This window comes from Tenrec ecaudatus, chromosome 15, assembly GCF_050624435.1.
Source record: "Tenrec ecaudatus isolate mTenEca1 chromosome 15, mTenEca1.hap1, whole genome shotgun sequence".
NCBI classification, from domain to species: Eukaryota; Metazoa; Chordata; class Mammalia; order Afrosoricida; family Tenrecidae; genus Tenrec; species Tenrec ecaudatus.
Window position 1 is genome coordinate 116,462,967 of NC_134544.1, and position 19,856 is coordinate 116,482,822.

Consider the following 19,856-nt stretch of genomic DNA (forward strand, 5'->3'; position numbering starts at 1 on the left):
GGACTTCTTTGCCAGGCCACACAGGCAGCCAGGGTCTTCCTTGCTGGGGCATGGGGACCTCTTGATGTTTTTCTTCTGATTGTTGAAGAAGGATTCACAAACCTTTTGCTTTGTTCATTTTGTCACTTTAGTACCTCTCTCTACATTGTTTATTTTCTTAGCAACTTAAATTCTAAGTAGATATTAATAAAACATATCTATTTTGGTAAGTTCTATATTAATATTTCTACCTAAAGCGATCATGTACTTATGGACACTTTTGTGTGTCTTCTTTCTTTCCCTATTCCTTCCTGCCCTCTCTTCTCTTCCTTACCCTCGTTCATTTTGTCTTCCCCTTATCTTACTGAAACCATGTCTTCAAGTTTTACCTTATTGATTGTAAAAAATAAGCCAAGAATTACAGATATTAAATTAGATATGCAAAATTGCCATAATAAATCATTTATGTGGTACTTTTAGACAGTTTTAAGGAAAAACATCAAAGAACACACATTTTCTAACCCACGTGAGATTAAGTCACATACCACTTAATCAAAAAACCTTTACTACAGCAGGACTAGAGCCTGGAAAGCTCTCCACCCTAAACAAAGAAAGTAAAATATTTGTGTAGGTCAGGCAGAGGCCTGGTTTAAGGGGAGCATGCACGCAGTTGCATTCTTTGCTTATTGGGCAGACAGGATATTGGGAGGGGCTAAGGGAGAGCATCTGCAGGTTATAACTCAGGGTTCGACAGGATAGAGTACATTTCTTGCTAATTGGGCAAACAAGCTATCAGGAGGGGTCCGGAGACATCTCAAGAGTCAAGGTCTGTCAGGATATCAGGAGGGGTTAGGGGCAGGCAGCTCCTGGCAGGGTTGAGCACAGACAAAGCAAGTTTTAAATAAAATGGAGTCCTTTATGCTAAGCAGGTTACTACACACATACTGAATGTTCCCTGGAAATCTACCTCAAGTAAATGAAGGGCCTTAAGAAAATTCATGGAAAAATTATATTGTCTTTTAATTCCATTTTCCATGCTGAAGCTCCCATATATAAATACTATTTGATGAGGAAAGCTATTAAAATATAGCATGTTTATATTTTACAGGAACTTCATTAAGTTCTTTCTACCCTTTATGAGCATTATTCATCTCTACTTTATTTACTGTATAGCCCAATCTTGACCTTCAACTATAATAGCTTCATAGACTACTCCATGTACATGGATAAGTTCATTTTCATGGTTGTACATTAAATTACTCAGCCATTATCCATTTTCATTTTTGAATATGTTAATTTAGTAGTTAGTTATTAATTATGGTCTCTATTTAATTCTTTGAAATTTTGAAGCAAATTAGTAATACTTCTGGAGTTTGTCATTCAGAAACAGACCAGCTTGAGATTCAATAAGAAGTTTCACATATGAACTCTGCAACATCCTAGCTATGTGACTTTATCTCAGTCCTATTCTTAAGTTTATTTACTTGCAAAGAGAGACAAAAATCAATGTTAATAATTGCTAATATTTACTCTGTACTGCCTCTACATGACACAATATTAAATAAGCATTTCACATGTAATTCTCAGAATAAGTCCATTTTATAGATAAGGAAACAAGAGGTTAAGTAACTTGCTTAATCATTGAATAACTAGCAGTAGAGCTAAATATCGCACCCAAATAATCTGCATGTTATAATATGTGGGGGTTACATAATCTGTTGTCAATTTGAGACGGAAGAGTGAAGGGGTAGAGTTTATCCTGTCAATCAGATCAGAACTTGATGGCCTCATTTGGAGGCACAGTGAAGATAAATAGCTTGCTGGAGGTAGGATGCAGCATCACTCCTTGTGAGATATCCCTGTGGAGAAGACACATAGAGAGAGGCTGATGGAGCCAGATCTCTGGAACCGGAAAAGCCATGTGGAGAACCCTGCCAGCACTGAGATACTTACTGTGCCCCCTGGATCCACATGACTTCGCACCCACTGGCCTGTGATCGTCCTGCATTCGGCATCATTGCATGTGTTTTGTGAGTCTGAAGAGGACTTTATAGATTGGTATTGGACATTTGGGCTAATTTCAGACTTATGAACTTGATCTGGGCTGGGCTGGGCAGTTTTCTCAATATTTAATTGCTCTTGTTTATTATCCTCTTTCTTATACACATATAAGATTCTGTGAATTTGTTTTTCAATTTCCCCGGACTGACACACAATACTCCACTGCTTCAGTTTCTTTCGTCTGTTGTGTTGCTTTCCTGTCCAGTTATCTCATAACTATGTCAGATTTATCCTGGATTCTGTATTCCCATTAAAAATTTGTGTATAAATATAGTAAACTACTAGCTATTTTAATTTCTAAATCAAAACTTTTTCAGATTTTATAGTCCTATGTGTCATAAGGTTTTCTATATGGTCCCATCATTTCAAACAAGATCTTTAGAGGGTGTAAAATAAAACTACCCTTCCTGGGTCACAGTTTCTTCATCTGTAAAATGAAGACTTTGATGTTACCTATAAATGTTGCTAATGTACCTTATATACTTGTGCTTAAGCCAAGTTTTCCAGCACATTTTAATGCAGTTTTTATGGTAAAATTAGTGCTTCAGCTGATATTCCCATCGGCTTATACTCAAGTATATAGGTACTTTAATGTCTAACGAAAAATAGCTTTCTATTATCACCAGCTTTATATGCTCAAACCTCCGTTTAATACCTGAGTTGTATGGAAATACTCTATTACATTATCTATTCTTTCAGGTTTGTGTAATTTGGAAACTGCATGTTGTTTACTGATTACTTTTTTGGGTCAGAGAAAGGTAAGCTTTGACTTTCTTTTACCAGATGCAATTACCCCCGAGTCTCCAAAGAATCTGACAGAATCATCTGTGGTGAATGGTTTGGCCTCGTCAACTAAAGAAGATGGTTTAAGTGCCACACAGCAGGTATCTGTGCAGAGAAAAAGACTCCTCAAAGCTCCAACTTTGGCTGAACTGGACAGCTCTGACTCTGAGGTAAGATATTATTTTATAGATCTTAACTGAAATGTAGGACACCACAGCTCTGTAAGTCAGTGTATTGACCATATTACTTTATTGCTGCTTAATCTTTTTCAGTTTCTTATTTAATCAAACTAGGAATAATTTGATTATCAGGGAATGAATTAGTAGATTTGGTTACTTGATATTACTTGCCACACTGGTACAGATAAGAACTCGAAAACACAGGGCATCAGGACAGATAAGCCCCTCTGTCAATAATGAGTGTAGTGATGCCAGGAAGGGAAGGGGAAGGTCGATCACAATGATTGACATATAACCCCCTCCCAGGGAGACGGACAACAGCAAAGTGGGTGAAGGGAGACAGTGGTCAGTATAAGATATGAGAAAAAAATTATCAAGAATTAATTAGGGAGGGGTGTGTGGGGGGGGTAACAATAAGCTGATACCAAGGGCTCAAGTAGAAAGAAAATGTTTTGAAAATAATGATGGCAACATATGTACAAATTGCTTGACACGATGGATGGATGGATGGATGGATGGATGGATGGATGGATGGATGGATGGATGGATGGATTGTTGTAGGTGCTATAAAAATCCCCAATATAAAAGAGGACCTGATGCAAAGGGCTTAAGTGGAGAGCAAATGCTTTGAGAATGATTGGGGCAGGGAATGTATGGATGTGCTTTATACAATTGATGTATGTATATGTATGGATTGTGATAAGAGTTGTATGAGTCCCTAATAAAATGTAAAAAAACAAAAGAGGAGGAAAAAAAAGAAAATGATTAGGGCAAGGAATATACAGATATGCTTTATACAATTGATGTATGTATATGTATGGACTGTGATAAGAGTTGTATGAGCCCCTAATAAATTGTTTTTTAAAAAAAATTTAAAAAGCAAAAAAAAAAAGAATCCCCAATAAAAAATTTTAATAATTAAATCATTTTATTGGGGGCTTGTATAGCTCTTATCACAATCTACACATACATCCATTGTGTCAAGCACTTTTGTACATTTGTTTTCCCCATCAGTCTCAAAACATTGGCTTTCTACTTGAGCCCTTGGTATCAGCTCCTCATTTTTCCCCTCCATCCCCACTCCCATTCCCCCATGAACTTTGATAATTTATAAATTACTATTATTTTGTCATATTTTACACTGTCCGCCGTCTCCCTTTGCCCACTTCTCTGCTGTCCATCCCCCAGGGAGGAGATTATATGTAGATCCTTGTAATCTGTTCCCCCTTTCTCCCTCACCTTCCTTCCACCCTCCCTTTATCACCACTCTCACCACTGGTCCTGAAGGGTTCATCTGCCCTGGATTCCCTGTGTTACCAATTTTCATCCGCACCAGTATACATCCTCTGGCCCAGCCGGATTTGTAAGGTAGAATTGGGATCATGATAGTGTTGGGGAGGAAGCATTCAAGAGCTAGAGGAAAATTGTTTGTTTCATTATTGCTACACTGCACCCTGACGACTGGCTCATCTCCTCCCCGTGGACCTTCGGCAGGGGATGTCCATTTGCCCTCAGATGGGCCCTGGGTCCCTACTCCACACTCCCCCTCATTCACAATGATAGGATTTTTTTGGTCTTTGATGCCTGATACCTGATCCCTTCGACACCTCGTGATCTCTCAGGCTGGTGTGCTCCTTCCATGTGGGCTTTGTTGTTTCTCATTTGGATGGCTGCTTGTTTATCTTCAAGCTTGCAGGACCCCAGACTCTATATCTTTTGATAGCCAGGCACCATCAGCTTTCTTCACATTTGATTATGCACCTGCTTTGTCTTCAGTGATCGTGTTGGGACAGGCTGGTGTGCTTCTTCCATGTGGACGTTGTTGTTTCTCAGCTAAATGGCTGCTTGTCTATCTTCAGGCTTTAAGATCTCAGGTGCTATATCTATTGATAGCCAGGCAATATCAGCTTTCTTCACCACATTTTCTTGTGCACCTGTTGTTTTCAGCAATCATGCCAGGAAGGTGAGCATCTCAGACTGCCAAATTGTTAGAACAAAGTGTTCTTGTGTTGAGGGAGTACTTGTGTTCATCTGTTTCCTTAATACGAAACCTATAAATATATGTACATAGATCTGTTTCCCCCTCGTCACATATAAATATATTTACATCTGTATATGCCTGTATTTAGATCTCTATAAATTCCCTTTGCCTCCTAGTTCTTTCCTCTATTTATTTGTACTTTCCTCTTGTCCCACTATCATGTTCAGTCTTCATGTGGGTTTTAGGAATTCCTCTCATTTACATTGCCCTTGATCCAACCCTGCCAGACCTCTGATACCCTCCTTGCCACTGATTTGGGGTCACTTATTGTTTCCCTGCCCCTGGGTTTGTTAATACCCACTTCCTTTCCCCAGCCTCCCCCTCCCAAAAAAATTATTAAAAAAAATAAAATTATAGCCACAGTTTATAGAATAAATATTAGGATATTGTTATTGTCTTAATGTATAGCAGAATTAAAATAAGCAATCAATTTTCATTCTTTCATTATCTAAAATATCTTTCCCTTTGGGGAAATTATGAAACTCAATAAAAGCATATTTCCATAGATTATTTTCCTTATAAAACACACATAATTAAGCTTGTTTTTCTGTAATGGTAAAACTCTTTGAGAGCCGTCCCATTTAGCACTCTTTATATCCTACTCTTTGGGAAAAAATAAGTGGTGTTTTTAGTCATTTGTTGGAATCATTTTCTTGCAGATATTATAACAATTCATAAATCATTGATGCAAACTTGTACATATGTTGCCATCATCATTTTCAAAACATTATCTTTGTACCTTCTGCTGTTTTACCAATTCCCTCAATTGTGTCCAACAACCTCTTTGTGGACTTTGTTTTCTGGGTATAAAATTGTTTTCCTTTGGTTTCTTTCTGTTGTCTATGGTTCTGGATTAGAGTTCTGGCATGATAATGAATAGGAGTGGTGATAGGGGGGTGTTTTAAAGGTTTGGGATTATCTTTTTAGTTTAGTCTGGTTTTCAGTTGAATGTGATGTTGACCGTTGGTTTTGTATGTGTCCTTCATTATGTTGTGCCATTAGTCTTCTATTCATATTTCGTTGAATGTTTTTATCAGAAATGGGTTTTAGGGTATTGCCAAATACCTTTTCTCTATCTATTGATATGATCGTGTAGTTCTTGTTTATATGGTCAATTACATTGATTTTTTTTCTAACATTGAACCATCCTTGCGTCACTGGTGTGAATCCCACTTGAACATATTGAATTATTTTTTTATATATGTTGTTGGATTCTATTGGCCAGAATTTTCTTAGGATTTCTGCATGTATCCTCAGAATTCTTAGTTGGCAGGTTTGTTGTTGATTTTTTCTTTCAGAATTCTTTATGTCGCTCTATTAGATTCTTTTCCTTGGTTGCACTCAGTAGTCTCTCGTTTTCCTTGCTGTTGGAAAGTTTGGCTATAATATGTCACGTAGTTTTCCCCTGAGGAAATCTGTTGCGAGTTCTCACAGCTTTTGGAATTGTTATTTTCTCTCCTTTATGATGTGGGATAAATTACTTCCCTGACTTCTTGTTCTATTTTATCTGTAGATTTTTTTGGAGAGGACAGGTCATGCTTTGTGTTCCCAATGAGACATAGATGGCTTCTTCTGGTGGTGTTCCACCTCATTCTCAGGCTTTATTCAGATTCCTTTGCTTTTTCTTGATTATTTCTCTTGTCAGTGGTAGTCAGAGCTATTGTCTTTCCTATCACTGATTCGGTTTTTTCTTTTCTTCCATTCTATCACACAGCGCTTTTTCCATGTTGCCTAATTCTGTTACCTTATTGTTCTGGGATTCCTGCTGGTGTAGGGTTTCTAGTATTGTAGTTCCTTATGCTGTTCTAATGAATATTCCCTACATCTATTGAAGGTACCTTTCACCAGTCTTCTGAATTCTATTTCTGGTAATTCCCAGGTCCCCCGCCCCCCCAGCCCATGAGTATTCCATTGGGTTTAGATAATTTTCAGGTTTTGTTTCTATTTTTTATTTTTGGTGTATTTAATTTGACTGCTATTTCCACAGCATTTTGGTGCTGTTGTTAGTTGTGTGTGTGCTTATGGTTCATGTAGAATTGTTGGCTCTGTCCAATGGCACAAAAGAAGGTTAATAGGAGCCAGAAAACCTACAATATGAAGAAATGGAGACAAAAGGAGAGAAATATGGGGAGTAAAAAAGAGAATAAAATAAAAGCAATAAAAATAAGGAGCCACCGGAATAGACTGAGGTTTGTGCAAATATTAGAACAATGTAGGAGGGTTCATAAGAATTACTACCTATGGTGGAAATATATTTCACAAAGAAAAGGAGAGAGAGAGAGCAGAAAGTGGTAGTGCATGTCGCAGGAGAAGAGTGTAAGCATATAATCAGACCAGAGGAAGAAGAGGCTATATGTAGAAGAGGATATATTATTGTTCTTCCTTTAAATATATATACACACACACGTGTATTTATGTGTATATTTATTTCGAAGAAGTAAAGTTAAATGAAAGAAGGGAGAGAATACAAAGAAAGAAAAAGACAGGAAGAAGATGAAGAGGTAAAAAATGTAAATGTGCAGAGATGAGAAAGAAAAATATACATGGGCAAGGGCAGGGGATGACCCTCTTGTACAAGGGATGGGGAATACACAAAAATGGCCTTCTCATTGACTGGGGTCTTGTTTGAAGTTAGTGATTTAAGCAGCAAGTTTTAGGTGAAGCAGATGTTTAGTGAATGGACAGTTCTTTTTTTTTTTTTAAACGTTTTATTAGGGGCTCATACAACTCTTATCACAGTCCATACATATACATACATCAATTGTATAAAGCACATCTGTACATTCTTTGCCCTAATCATTTTCTTTTCTTTCTTTTCCCTTTTCTTTTTTTACATTTTATTAGGGACTCATACAGCTCTTATCACAATCCATACATATACATACATCAATTGTATAAAGCACATCCATACATTCCCCGCCCCAATCATTCTCAAAGCATTTGCTCTCCACTTAAGCCCTTTGCATCAGGTCCTCTTTTTTTCCCCCCCTCCCTCCCCGCTCCCCCCTCCCTCATGTGCCCTTTGTAATTTATACATCGTTATTTTGTCATATCTTGCTCTATCCAGAGTCTCCCTTCCCCCCTTCTCTGTCGTCCCTCTCCCAGGGAGGAGGTCACAAGTGGATCCCTGTAATCAATTCCCCCTTTCCAACACACTCACCCTACGCTCTCCCAGCATCGCCCCTCACACCCTTGGTCCTGAAGGTATCGGAATGGACAGTTCTTAAAGACACCTGAGCTCAATAGGCCCTCATGAGGGCCAAAACCATGGCTCAATTCAAACCTGTCAGTTATAGATTCCTTATAGTTTGTCTCATATTCCCTTGCGCCTTTGACATGGTAATTTGGTGCCACATTTAAAAATAAGTATTTATTAATGTAAATATTCTTAATTAGCATGAGAACACTGTGTAAGAAAACTCTGTCTTTCCTCTGTTTATCCTGTTCCCAGGAAGAAACTCTACGTAAGTCAACTAGCAGCAGCAGTGTTTCCCCCTCCTTCTTTGAAGACCCCTTACTAGAGACTGTGGCCACGAAGAAGAGTAAGTATTTGTGGTACAAATAGCAGACTCACAACTGTTCCAACATACACTAGACCTAGACAGAAATCCCAGAGTACCCTATGGTAATTTGGGATAGAAACAACTAACTCTGAAATTTCACTAGTCAGGTGCTAAAAGTTAGTTATTTTCTGGATGTTGCTTGACACTGTATGGCTAAGCTGGTAACTGAGGCTGAAGTTCTTCATTTGCAGAATGTCTAATAAGATTTGTGTTTACAGATAATAGCTTTTAATTGTAGGAAATAAATAAATTGTTTTATTTATGTACCTATACATTTAGATTATCACCTTATCTGAATTTAAGCCAAAATCCCTGAGTAATTACATATATCATTCCCTCCTCCTACACACACTTTCACAAATAGATTACAAACATAGATATCTAAGCTTAAGCAGTTTCTAAATGTTTTTAATAGTCATTTAATACTTGATTTCCCATAAACAAAGATGTTTTAATGATTAAAATTATTTAAATAATGTGGTTTACTTAAACAAATCTTATCATAAATAATCGGAGGTGACCTTGATTTTTTTGTAGCAGGTATTTGGCCATACCCATTAAATACTTCAGGGTCCCAAATAAAAACAAAAAGTCAATTTGTGGAATTGCGTTCATTGAGTTTTTTGGTGATTCCTTTTGGTTGGGCATTACAAATCTGTGGATCATATTTAACTTTGTGTTGAGTTGCACGTCCCTCCACCCACTACATCAAGCAGACCTCACAGGAGGAAATATCAAATAAAACCCTGATTGCATGATTTACTTTGTTTGTCCTAATGTTTTCAAATCGTGAATTTAGAACCACTCAGACCCTAAAACATTCTCCTGGTAAGCCCTGTCTCAAAATAAGACTCAACCCTTAAGGAATTTCAGAATGATTTGACAGAGTTTTTTGCTTTGTTTTATGGCCATGGAGAATACATATTTTTATATGTTGTTTTTTTTAAATACCTTGATACTCTTTCCTGGTAAAATTCTATGGAGAGTAATAGGAGGACAGTAACATGTAGAAATCTGAGATAATACTTATACTTTGTTTTTATGTGTGACTTTTCATGAGTATTAAAACATTGAATATCATAAGTCAGTCTTCAAAGTCTCCCCAAGATCTACAGCTTAGTATACCCCTCCAATGAAATAAACACTTCATTTTTTTTTCAATCGTGTGTCCATTTATTTTTTTTTTAATTTTAACAATTTATTGGGGCTGATACAATTCTTTTCACAGTTCATACATATACATACATCAATTGTATAAAGCACATCTGTACAGTCCCTGCCCTAATCATTTTTTTCTCTTTTCTTCTTTTACATTTTATTAGGGACTCAAACACCTCTTACCACAATCCATACATATACATACATCAATTGTATAAAGCACATCCATACATTCCCTGCCCCAATCATTCTGAAGGCATTTGCTCTCCACTTAAGCCCCTTGCATCAGGTCCTCTTTTTTTCCCCCCCTCCCTCCCCATTCCCCCCTTCCTCATATGCCCTTGGTAATTTATACATCGTTATTTTGTCATATCTTGCCCTATCCGGAGTCTCCCTTCCCCCCTTCTCTGCTGTCCCTCTCCCAGGGAAGAGGTCACATGTGGATCCTTGTAATCAGTTCCCCCTTTCCAACCCACTCACCCTCCACTCTCCCAGCATCGTCCCTCACACCCTTGGTCCTGAAGGTATCATCCACCCTGGATTCCCTGTACCTCCAACCCTCATATGTACCAGTGTACAGCTTCTGTCCTATCCAGGCCTGCAAGGTAGAATTCGGATCATGGTAGTTGGGGGGAGGAAGCATCCAGGATCTGGGGGAAAGCTGTGTTCTTCATCGGTACTACCTCGCACCCTAATTAACCCATTTCCTCTCCTAAACGCCTCTATGAGGGGATCTCCATTGGCCGACACTTGGGCCTTGGGTCTCCACTCTGCACTTCCCCCTTCATTTAATATGGTATATATATACATATACATATACACATACATACGCACACTTATATTATTGTTGTTTTTTGGTTTTTTTTTTGCATGATGCCTTATACCTGGTCCCTTGGCACCTCGTGATCGCACTGGCCGGTGTGCTTCTTCCATGTGGGCTTTTTTGCTTCTGAGCTTGATGGCCTCTTGTTCACCTTCAAGCCTTTAAGACCCCAGACACTATCTCTTTTGATAGCCGGGCACCATCAGCTTTCTTCACCACATTTGCTTATGCACCCATTTGTCTTCAGCGATCCTATCATGGAGGTGTGCAGTCAATGATATGATTTTTTGTTCTTTGATGCCTGGTAACTGATCCCTTTGGGACCACTCGATCACACAGGCTGGTGTGTTCTTCCATGTGGACTTTGTTGCTTCTGAGCTAGATGGCTGCTTGTTTATCTTCAAACACTTCATTTTTAATGCCATGTTTGTCACAGATAATGAGTTAATACATTCAAAATTTAAGGGTTTTGATTTGTAAGAGTTCATTTGGTTAAATCTCTAGAGCCTCCAAAATTCTTGCCCATATCCTCAACACCCCAGCCAGAGAGACGGCAGCCACCCCAGAGACGTCATTCCATTGAAAAGGAAACACCTACGAATGTTAGGCAGTTTCTGCCACCGTCCAAGCAGAGTTCCAGATCTCTGGTAAGTAATCCAAAGATTTAGTATCTTAAGAATCAGCAGGAAAGCCTAGAATTATTAGCTTTCTTGAGAAAATAAGAAAATATACTTTCAAAGGTTCAAATGAATTTTTTTAAAACCCCATTTATTTTTAATAGCCAAAGAAAACACACCTTAGTAGTAACTAAATGAGGTTTGATTATCCTTTGTTTATTTCAAGTACTTTTTCTTCCTTCAGAAGACTTATCAGGTTGAAACCATGAATTATAATTATTTTTTAAAATGCTTGAATTTTTTTAAAGCAAACTCTTAGTATGGTCTAATTAAAGTAGACCTTTTTTTAAACAAAATGAGGAGAGAGAGTTTTGATCCATCAATTGCCGGTGTATATGGTTTGTACATAAAGCTTTCTGATATCGGGAACCAGAGCTGACATCTGGTTAACTATTTTGTTGTCTTCCAGGAGACATCTGGGTTTGCTTTGTTGTTAACTTTCACTTTACTGGCTCCAACTCATAACTACCTTATGTGTAACAGAACAAAACATTGCCCAGTCCTATGCCAGCCACACAGTCATTGCTGTGTTTGAAGCCGTTATTACAACTGATGAATCAGTCCGTTGCACTGTGATCACACACTATTTTGTTGACCCTCTACCCATGTTTCTTTGTTGTTGTTTTTGTTAGGTGCCATCAAGTCAATTCTGACTCACAGCAACCCTGTGTGCAACAGAATGAAACATTGCCTCACCTGCTTGTCATTGAGGGTCTTCTTTCTTTCCACTGACCCACACTTTATCAAGGGGCTTGTCCATGCTGTTCCTTGTCTAGAGGGTCGTATTTTCCAGGGCAGTGGACTGTAGTACACTGCTACTACGTGCGTAGTACACCAGACCCCTAGCAGGAAGAACATCAATAGCGACACCAACCAAAATAGGTCTGCAAAGAATCCTCTGTAGTCACACTTGGTTTCAGGAGTATTTGAAAGTCAGATGCAAAGCTTTAATCAATAAATATACACACCGTGTAATATCTCACACTTTTGCTTCTGGTATATAGAAAAGAAAACACTGGCATGTACTTAGTCGATTTATTTTAGACTTTTATGAATCATCATGGTTTTAATGAAGCAATAAGAATGTCCCTCCGTTACCCTAAGAAAAAAGAAGACCAACTAGAGGGAGATAGTATGCTTAGTATAAAGATACTAAATGTAAACACAGCATATAATGTCAAATTTGGTTAATCATCCTGTTCCCAGAAAATAGAATTATGAATCCTCTCAGTCTTAAATAATCACCAGAAAATGACCATTTGGTATAATACTAGGGGCATCAAAAAGTTTGTGGAATATTATCTTTTAATTCTATTTTCCATAGACTTATTGAAGCCTTCTCATATATCCTTGCCTCAAGATTTAACAATAAGAAAGCATAACTCCATGGGATTCAGAACAGATAAAACCCCCAGGAACAGTAGTGGGAGTAGCGTTTTCATGGGGGGAGTGGGGTACAGAAAGGGGGAACCCATCACAAGGTTCAATATATAAACCGCCCCCCCGGGATGAATAGCAGAAATGTGGGTGAAGGGAGACAACAAAGAGTGTAAGCCATGAAATAATAATAATATATAGTTGTTCAAAGATTCACACGGGTGGGGAGGTACGGGAGGGAGAGTGGCGGGGAGCTTAAGTAAAGAGAAATGTTTTGGAAATGCTGATGCCAACATATGTACAGTGTGCTTAATACAATTGAATGATAGATTGTTTTAAGATTTGTAAAAGCCCCCAATAAAATTATTAATAATATTTTAAGTGCAGAAATTTCACTAGATTTAAACTAACATCTGAAAATGTTAATATAGATAAGTTGCTGCTTTAGCAAAATATATATTGTTGTAACAACTTAAAATAAGAATGGAGAATGTCTTTGTGATTTTTTTCCCCTAAGTCCGATAATGAGAATGTTCTTTTTGTCAAGCTCTTCCTAAAAGTCAGTCTGTCATTCAGTCATACACCTAGTGTTTGTGACTATAGCATGTAACTATTGAGGGTAAACCTAACTTAAGGTCAAAATACTACCCAAAAGAATTACCATATAAACCATAGGTAGTTTCAGATAACTGTAGTCAGAAGATTTGCCAAGCAAGGCCATCAGTTCATATCTAGTGTCCATAGTGAAGCTGAACTCTCAATATGTGCTTGATTCAACTGGAAGTTGTTTGCTGGGTAGAAGGGAAAGAAAGAGAAAACCCACTGACCAGCACCACAATAGGTCTAAGTGAAAAGGATGGAGTGAGTCCCGTCATGTGTCACTATAAAATGTTTAGGTCATGGACTGGGAGCATGTCATCCATGTGCCTCTAGGACCAGCTGGAGCAGGTATCAGGTCAAAGGATAACTTTTCTGGTTAGTAACTTGTCTTGAGCAGTCCATAAACTTTTACAATTCACTCTAACTGGTAAGTATTATGGTTAAAGTATGATAAATTTTAACATTTAGCGTCATTTAAGAACATGGAATGATTGTATTTAAGCCCTCAACTGAAAATGGCAGAAGTGATTTTGTTATTAATCCTTACTTTTATTATATTTCCTTCTCTTTCCTTAGCAGGTTTAAAATGTTTAAATACTTGCAATGTTGTTTTTCACCATTTTGTTAAACGACTAATGGTGGTTTCCCATGCAAGGAAAAGGCAACATTTCAATAAGCAGGAGCAAGTGAGTGCCTAGTGTCCACTCCCAAGTTTACATTTTTCAGCATGAACCCTGGGACTTGCCAGGAGTGCCTGTCTGGTTGGAACACTGACCTGATACTGCTCTAGGTGTGGGCATGACCACCCTTAGGGGATCTCCCAGTAATGTCTGCCGTAGTGCTTTTGTTCTTTAATGGTTTTCTTTCATGATCAAGAGTCACTATTTGTAGGTCATTCGTGTTCAGCTTCATTTTTGCCTTTGCTTTTTTTCCCCTGCCATTTCTTTTCCCCTTATCTATTGTTCAGGTTCCTAGGATAACCAGTCTATGGCCAAGGACGCCTTTCCGACCACTTTTTTCTACCATACAAACAGCTTCGCTGCTCAGCTCTCATCCTTTTGAAGCAGCCATGTTTGGGGTAGCAGGGGCTATGTATTATCTTTGTGAGAGAGCTTTTACAAGCAGGTGGAAATCCTCAAAGGTTGGCCTCTTTCTGCTGGTTCTGGGTGTTATTTTACTCTGTTTCTTTTTGACAATGATACCTCAACTACAACACTGTAGGAAAATTAACAGCTTAGAAGGCTACTGTGCTTCTGATTGTTGATTCCAATCTTTTGTAGCATGCTTACATCACACCACTGCCTTAGTTGAGAAGAAATAACTTTGTAAGGACAACAAACTCAAAATGCAGCATTCAGATGAGAGAGACCTGTGAGTGTTTGTTTCTTTTGGAGGATGGATGTGTTGTCCTGGCTTCATGCCTCCCTCTCAGGGACTCCCCGACTTTCTGTTAGTTACACTTGCTTCTCTCCCAGATGCTGGAGCCAGCTCCAGCCAAGGAAAGTGAGCATGCTAGGCTCTACTGCCCATTATCCATTTCCTGTACCCCAGACCGCCATTATGAGCCCGTCCTGGATTTGGGGAAATTTTCATTTCCCCATTCCCTTTCATAAAGCTGTATTTGGACTGTCAGGGGTTATATTTTATAGCAATTGTTTTTGAGATTTTACCCAGGGTAATTTTACTGTTATTAGAATCAGAATCAACAAATTTGTTTGGTTTGGGGCTTCACATTTTTAAAGAAAGTAATAATTTCACAACTCTAGTGAAATAAAAATTATACCCCTTTTTGCCCCTCATTTGTAAACAACAGAACTCACTATTCTGACTCATTGCTACCCTATGGGACAGAGTAGGACTGTCCCCATTGGGTTTTGAGACTGTAGCTTTTTATGGGAGTAGAAAGCCTTAACTTTCTCCTGCGGAACAACTAGCTGATGATTTGGAACTGCTGACCTTGTGGTTGGTGCCCAGTGCAATGCAAGATCTTGACCCTTGAAGGCATTTTTTATTAAACGTGTCCCAGACAGTGAACCACCAACTAGTTTCTTTTTTTCCTGTCTTGCTATAAAGATGAGACTGAATGTTAAAGAGATATAAAAAAAATCCTCAAATTCATTTTACTGTTTTGTTTTGTTTTCTTTGGCCATAAAATACAGGGTAAACATCTGTTCCTTCTTACTAGTAGATCTGGCCATTTGGTCAATTGAAGGGATGACTGTTTACTGTCTGTCACACTTTCCTGAACAGGGACATTGTACACCAAATCCACATGTTAGGCAAAGGAATGATTCATTAGAGTTTTCAGGTTGAACTAAAAAAAAGAAAAAAAGTAATTAAACTTAATTATTGCTGTTCTTATTTATTTTTAAATATATGCTACTTATGAAGTTATTACTAATCATCAACAGTCTATAAAACTTGACTATTCCCATTTGTCTCTGGCTCAGTGGCTGAACTTACATGTAATGCTCTTGAGTTTATGTATGCTCCTTAACTGACCTGTTTTGAATAGACATCTATAACCAGATTACTGAACAAAAACTTAATATATTTTAATGCTGCATATAAAAATAAGACATAAAGGCATATATCTTCCTGGGGGAACTGTGGTCTTCATTCTTTTTAAATTTTGTTCCTCTCTCCTAAATTTGAAAGAAGCAAGGAGAAAAAAGTATTTAGACTAGCCACCAAGCAAGCTTCAGGCTTCATGACTGGGGTGGATTTCCCATACCTGATTACAACCACAAGTGTTCGGTACATTTTACAGCAAGATAGAGAAAAGTTTTATTTGGTTTGGGGATGTTGAATTTGTATATCTTTGTCAATTGAATCTATTCTAGAAATTGTTATTTTCTTTCATGTTGCATTAAAGTCTTGTTGTCCTTGGAAAAGCTCCAGAATTAAAACATTAGCATTTAACCTGAAAAAATTATTTTAGTAATAGGTAGTCTATTTAAAAACAATACATACATACAATAAAGTAAAAAATAGCATATATAAATTTCTTAATATATTTCACAAAGTATTCAACTTAAACATGTTTTAAAGCGGTAAATTGAACATGCTTGGCTAAGCCTTTTTCACTTAAGAATGAAGCTGGGAAAAGTACAAGCTGTCAGGTTTGTTAAGCATGCTAATATACCCTTGTAAATTAAAAAAGAATTATTACCAGTCTACTTGAAACGTTTACCAGCCCAAGTATCCCAATTTAAATACAAATTCAGTTGGTGTTATTTGCTATCTTCTTAGAATGCCCGAAAATCTCAAGTAGTGATTACATGAGTATTTGCTAAATTAATGCATTATTTTGTTGGAACTCAACAATTTATCATATTGTCTACCCTTAGAAAACATACCAGAGTCATATTCAACACAACTGGCTAATATTAGTTTAGGAGGAAAATGCCTACTGAGGTATAGTAAAAGACGAGAAATGCTTCCATTTGGCTATGTGTAGCCCACAACTCTTCTTTAAGACACAGTTTTAATGACCTTCAAAAGGACAATTTCTTTGTTCTCATTGAACAACTGGTCTCTTTTCTTAGGGTGAAGCAAAGTAGGGTAGATATTAAACACCACTTTAACCCTTTTTTCCTTTGAAAACCATTTCCACTGGAAAAGAAAACAGTGTGATGGGCGGGTTTAGTTTTCATTTGTTTTAAGAGTTTGCAGTATCTCAGAACAAATAAGAAAGGTGTAGTCGTTTTAAATAAACCATCCTCCCCACCAAATTAAAAATTCAAACATAGGATTTTTTTCACATCATTTTAGGAAATTGAGTTAGCTTGAACAGAGATCATTTTGCATTGATTTCAGTAAGAAGCAGTAGTTCTTCAAACTATTTTTTTAGTAAATGCTAATGTTTGTGCAATTTACCACATAGATCTGTTTTTACTTTTCTCTGATTGAAAGACAGAACTGAATGCTATAGTCACAAAATCTGGCTGCATTAGGAAAGTCCTGTGCTTTCTCATCTGACCTATTCCAACTCTGGAAACCTTGAGCAGTGCTGATGGAGTGGGCATAGATTACTATGTGTTTGTGAAGAGAGTTTGGGGCTTCAGTCTCTGACACCATAATAGCCCTTGTAAGGCAAGGCAGGGCATGTCGGGAATGCACGGGCTGGTTCTGTCTTTCTCTGAGATCTGCCCAATCAGACACATGCCAGGAAAGGCACAGATGGTGGAAGGCTCTTGATTCAGTGGGATCAGTTACATCAACATCTTATCTTACTTAGCTGTTTTTAAGGAGACCATTAACATAAGATATAATATAAATATTATTAAATTCTGGGCACATGTGACATTTCTTTAATGCTGACTATGCAATCAGAAATTGTTTCAAAACAATAGCAAAAATCTGGGTAAATGTACAGGCCAGCCTGTATAGTTTGCCTTTTGAATGTGAAATATAATAAGTTAATGCTTAAATTCCATGTAGGCTGTTAGCTTTTTCAAGATGTGATGTAACTAACCACTAAAAAATGCTTCTCTGTATCAAATACTAACCACCTTCTTTTGGCTAGTCTGGGTACCACAAACTATCAGTCTTGTAAATCTTCTATTTATCTATTAGCATCTAGTGTGTAACACAACACCAAGTAATGTCTTTACATAAATCATAGGATAAAATTTAACATTAAATTGGCTTAAACCCTTTCTCCATTCCCCCCATCCCCAATTTCAATGTGAGAAAATAGTTCTCCCTAATGGAATAAACTTCCTACAATGGAAGTATCTGAACAAATGTAGGAGATCTTTACTTACTGGAAATTTTGAGAGGCTACACTTGTGCCACTGTGTTGCCAGAAGCTTTGGGCTCTCAGTAGTTAAAAAATTATGTGGTACTCCAGAGTGAGCCAGCTTGGGTCCAGCTTTCATTGGGAAATTTGTATTCTTCTCTAAAGCTACTAACCATGTATCTGATCTAAAAGGAGATCATTGTTTTTAGTGCCAAATGAGGGGTGAGGGTTTCTATTCATGTGGAATCTTGATTTTTCAGGAGGAATTCTGTTACCCAGTGGAATGCCTTGCTCTGACCGTTGAAGAAGTGATGCATATCCGCCAGGTCCTGGTGAAGGCTGAGCTAGAGAAGTACCAGCAGTACAAGGATGTCTACACTGCCCTGAAAAAAGGGAAGGTAGAGCTGTTTAAAGTTGATTGATTAAAAGTGTTAGAGTCCACTACCAGCATGACTCCTCAGAGGGTTGGCACAGAATTTTCAAGGAGCTTTGGGAGGCAAGATGTTTTAGCTAGAGTAGACAAGGTCCTGTATTTTTGTTCCTCCCTTAGAATTGAACTTGATGGAAAGTTTAAAAGCAGTCAAAATAAATAATGGCATGCCTTCCTAAAGCCATGTCAGCACTTACTCCTTATGATTTTAAAAGATTTTTACTGATACCCAGGGCTCAAGTAGAACGCAAATGTTTTGAGATTGACGGTGGCAACAAATGTACAAATGTGCTTGACACGATGGAAGTATGGATTGTGATAAGAGTTTCACAAGCCCCCAATAAAATGATTTAAAAAAACAGTGAAGCAAGGCACACATGCATGCATGAACACACACTTTGAAAAGCCAGAACCTACCGTATGTACTCGAATATAAGCCGACCCGAGTATAAGCCGAGGTATCTAATTATTACCTGGGAAACCAGAAACACTGATTGACTTGAGTATAAGCCTAGGATGGAAAATGCAGACGCTATTGGTAAGTTTCAATAATCAAAACAAACGAGAATAAAATTACTAAAAATTGAGACATCAGTGGGATAATGTATTTAAATATTTATTTTAAATAAAAACACAAATAAAAGGACAACAAGTCATTTAACATTAGTAAACCAGCACAGTAAGTGGAAATAGGTTCAACAGAAACAATAAGGTATCAACAATGATACCTTAAGAGTCCTATTCCCTGAACTCAATCAGCAACCAAGCTAAAATGTATAAAGTTACAATCCTTCAAAACTGGATTCTTCATCATCATCCATATCGCAATGCACGCTGGTGTGAGATCATCATAGACGCTGTCCTCACTGAGATCGCCATCATCACCATCACTGCTGTCATTTTCATACAAAGCGCAGTCTTCACTGCCATCCATAGCATTACTAACACTACCACTGGCCTGTTTTTTGTGCTGAAAAACTCGGCTTATACATGAGTATATACGGTTATGTACGTTGGAATTCTTTCCGAGAAGGAAAACTCAAAATTATAAAATGAGGTTGAGTTTCTAACTATAACATGAAAACCACACAGTTGAATTTGTAAAATTTGCAGAACCCAGAAAAATAAAGTCATTTGGTTAGTTTTCAGCTAAAAAATAAAAGATTTGTAAAGAAAATGTCTGAGAAACAGAGGCAGACTTTAGATTGCTTCTACAATAGTGAGATACCTGATTATCTGTGACCTTTTCCTACCTTTCTGTGTAAATGTTAATATTAGTCTCTCTAGAAAGCTGGATCCAGTGTTAATAAGGTATTATCAGTTGTTGCTGTTATTAGGTGCCGTCAACTCATAGCAGCCTCTGGGGATGTAGTACGGCTTCCTTGGTTTTCTACACGGTCATCTTTATGGAGCAGATCACTAGACTTTTCTCCAGCAGAAC

General features: G+C 37.7%; 1 protein-coding gene across 2 annotated transcripts in view; it reads left to right on the top strand.

The window, feature by feature from the left end:
* SPIRE1 (spire type actin nucleation factor 1) overlaps positions 1 to 19,856 on the top strand; it is a 191,515-nt gene that overhangs the window by 155,448 nt on the left and 16,211 nt on the right. For both annotated transcript variants that reach the window (XM_075533105.1, XM_075533106.1), the window contains 4 exons: positions 2,824 to 2,993; positions 8,495 to 8,585; positions 11,092 to 11,234; positions 18,246 to 18,383. In XM_075533105.1, the coding sequence (XP_075389220.1) occupies positions 2,824 to 2,993; positions 8,495 to 8,585; positions 11,092 to 11,234; positions 18,246 to 18,383 (542 nt within the window). The remainder of the gene's footprint in view (positions 1 to 2,823; positions 2,994 to 8,494; positions 8,586 to 11,091; positions 11,235 to 18,245; positions 18,384 to 19,856) is intronic.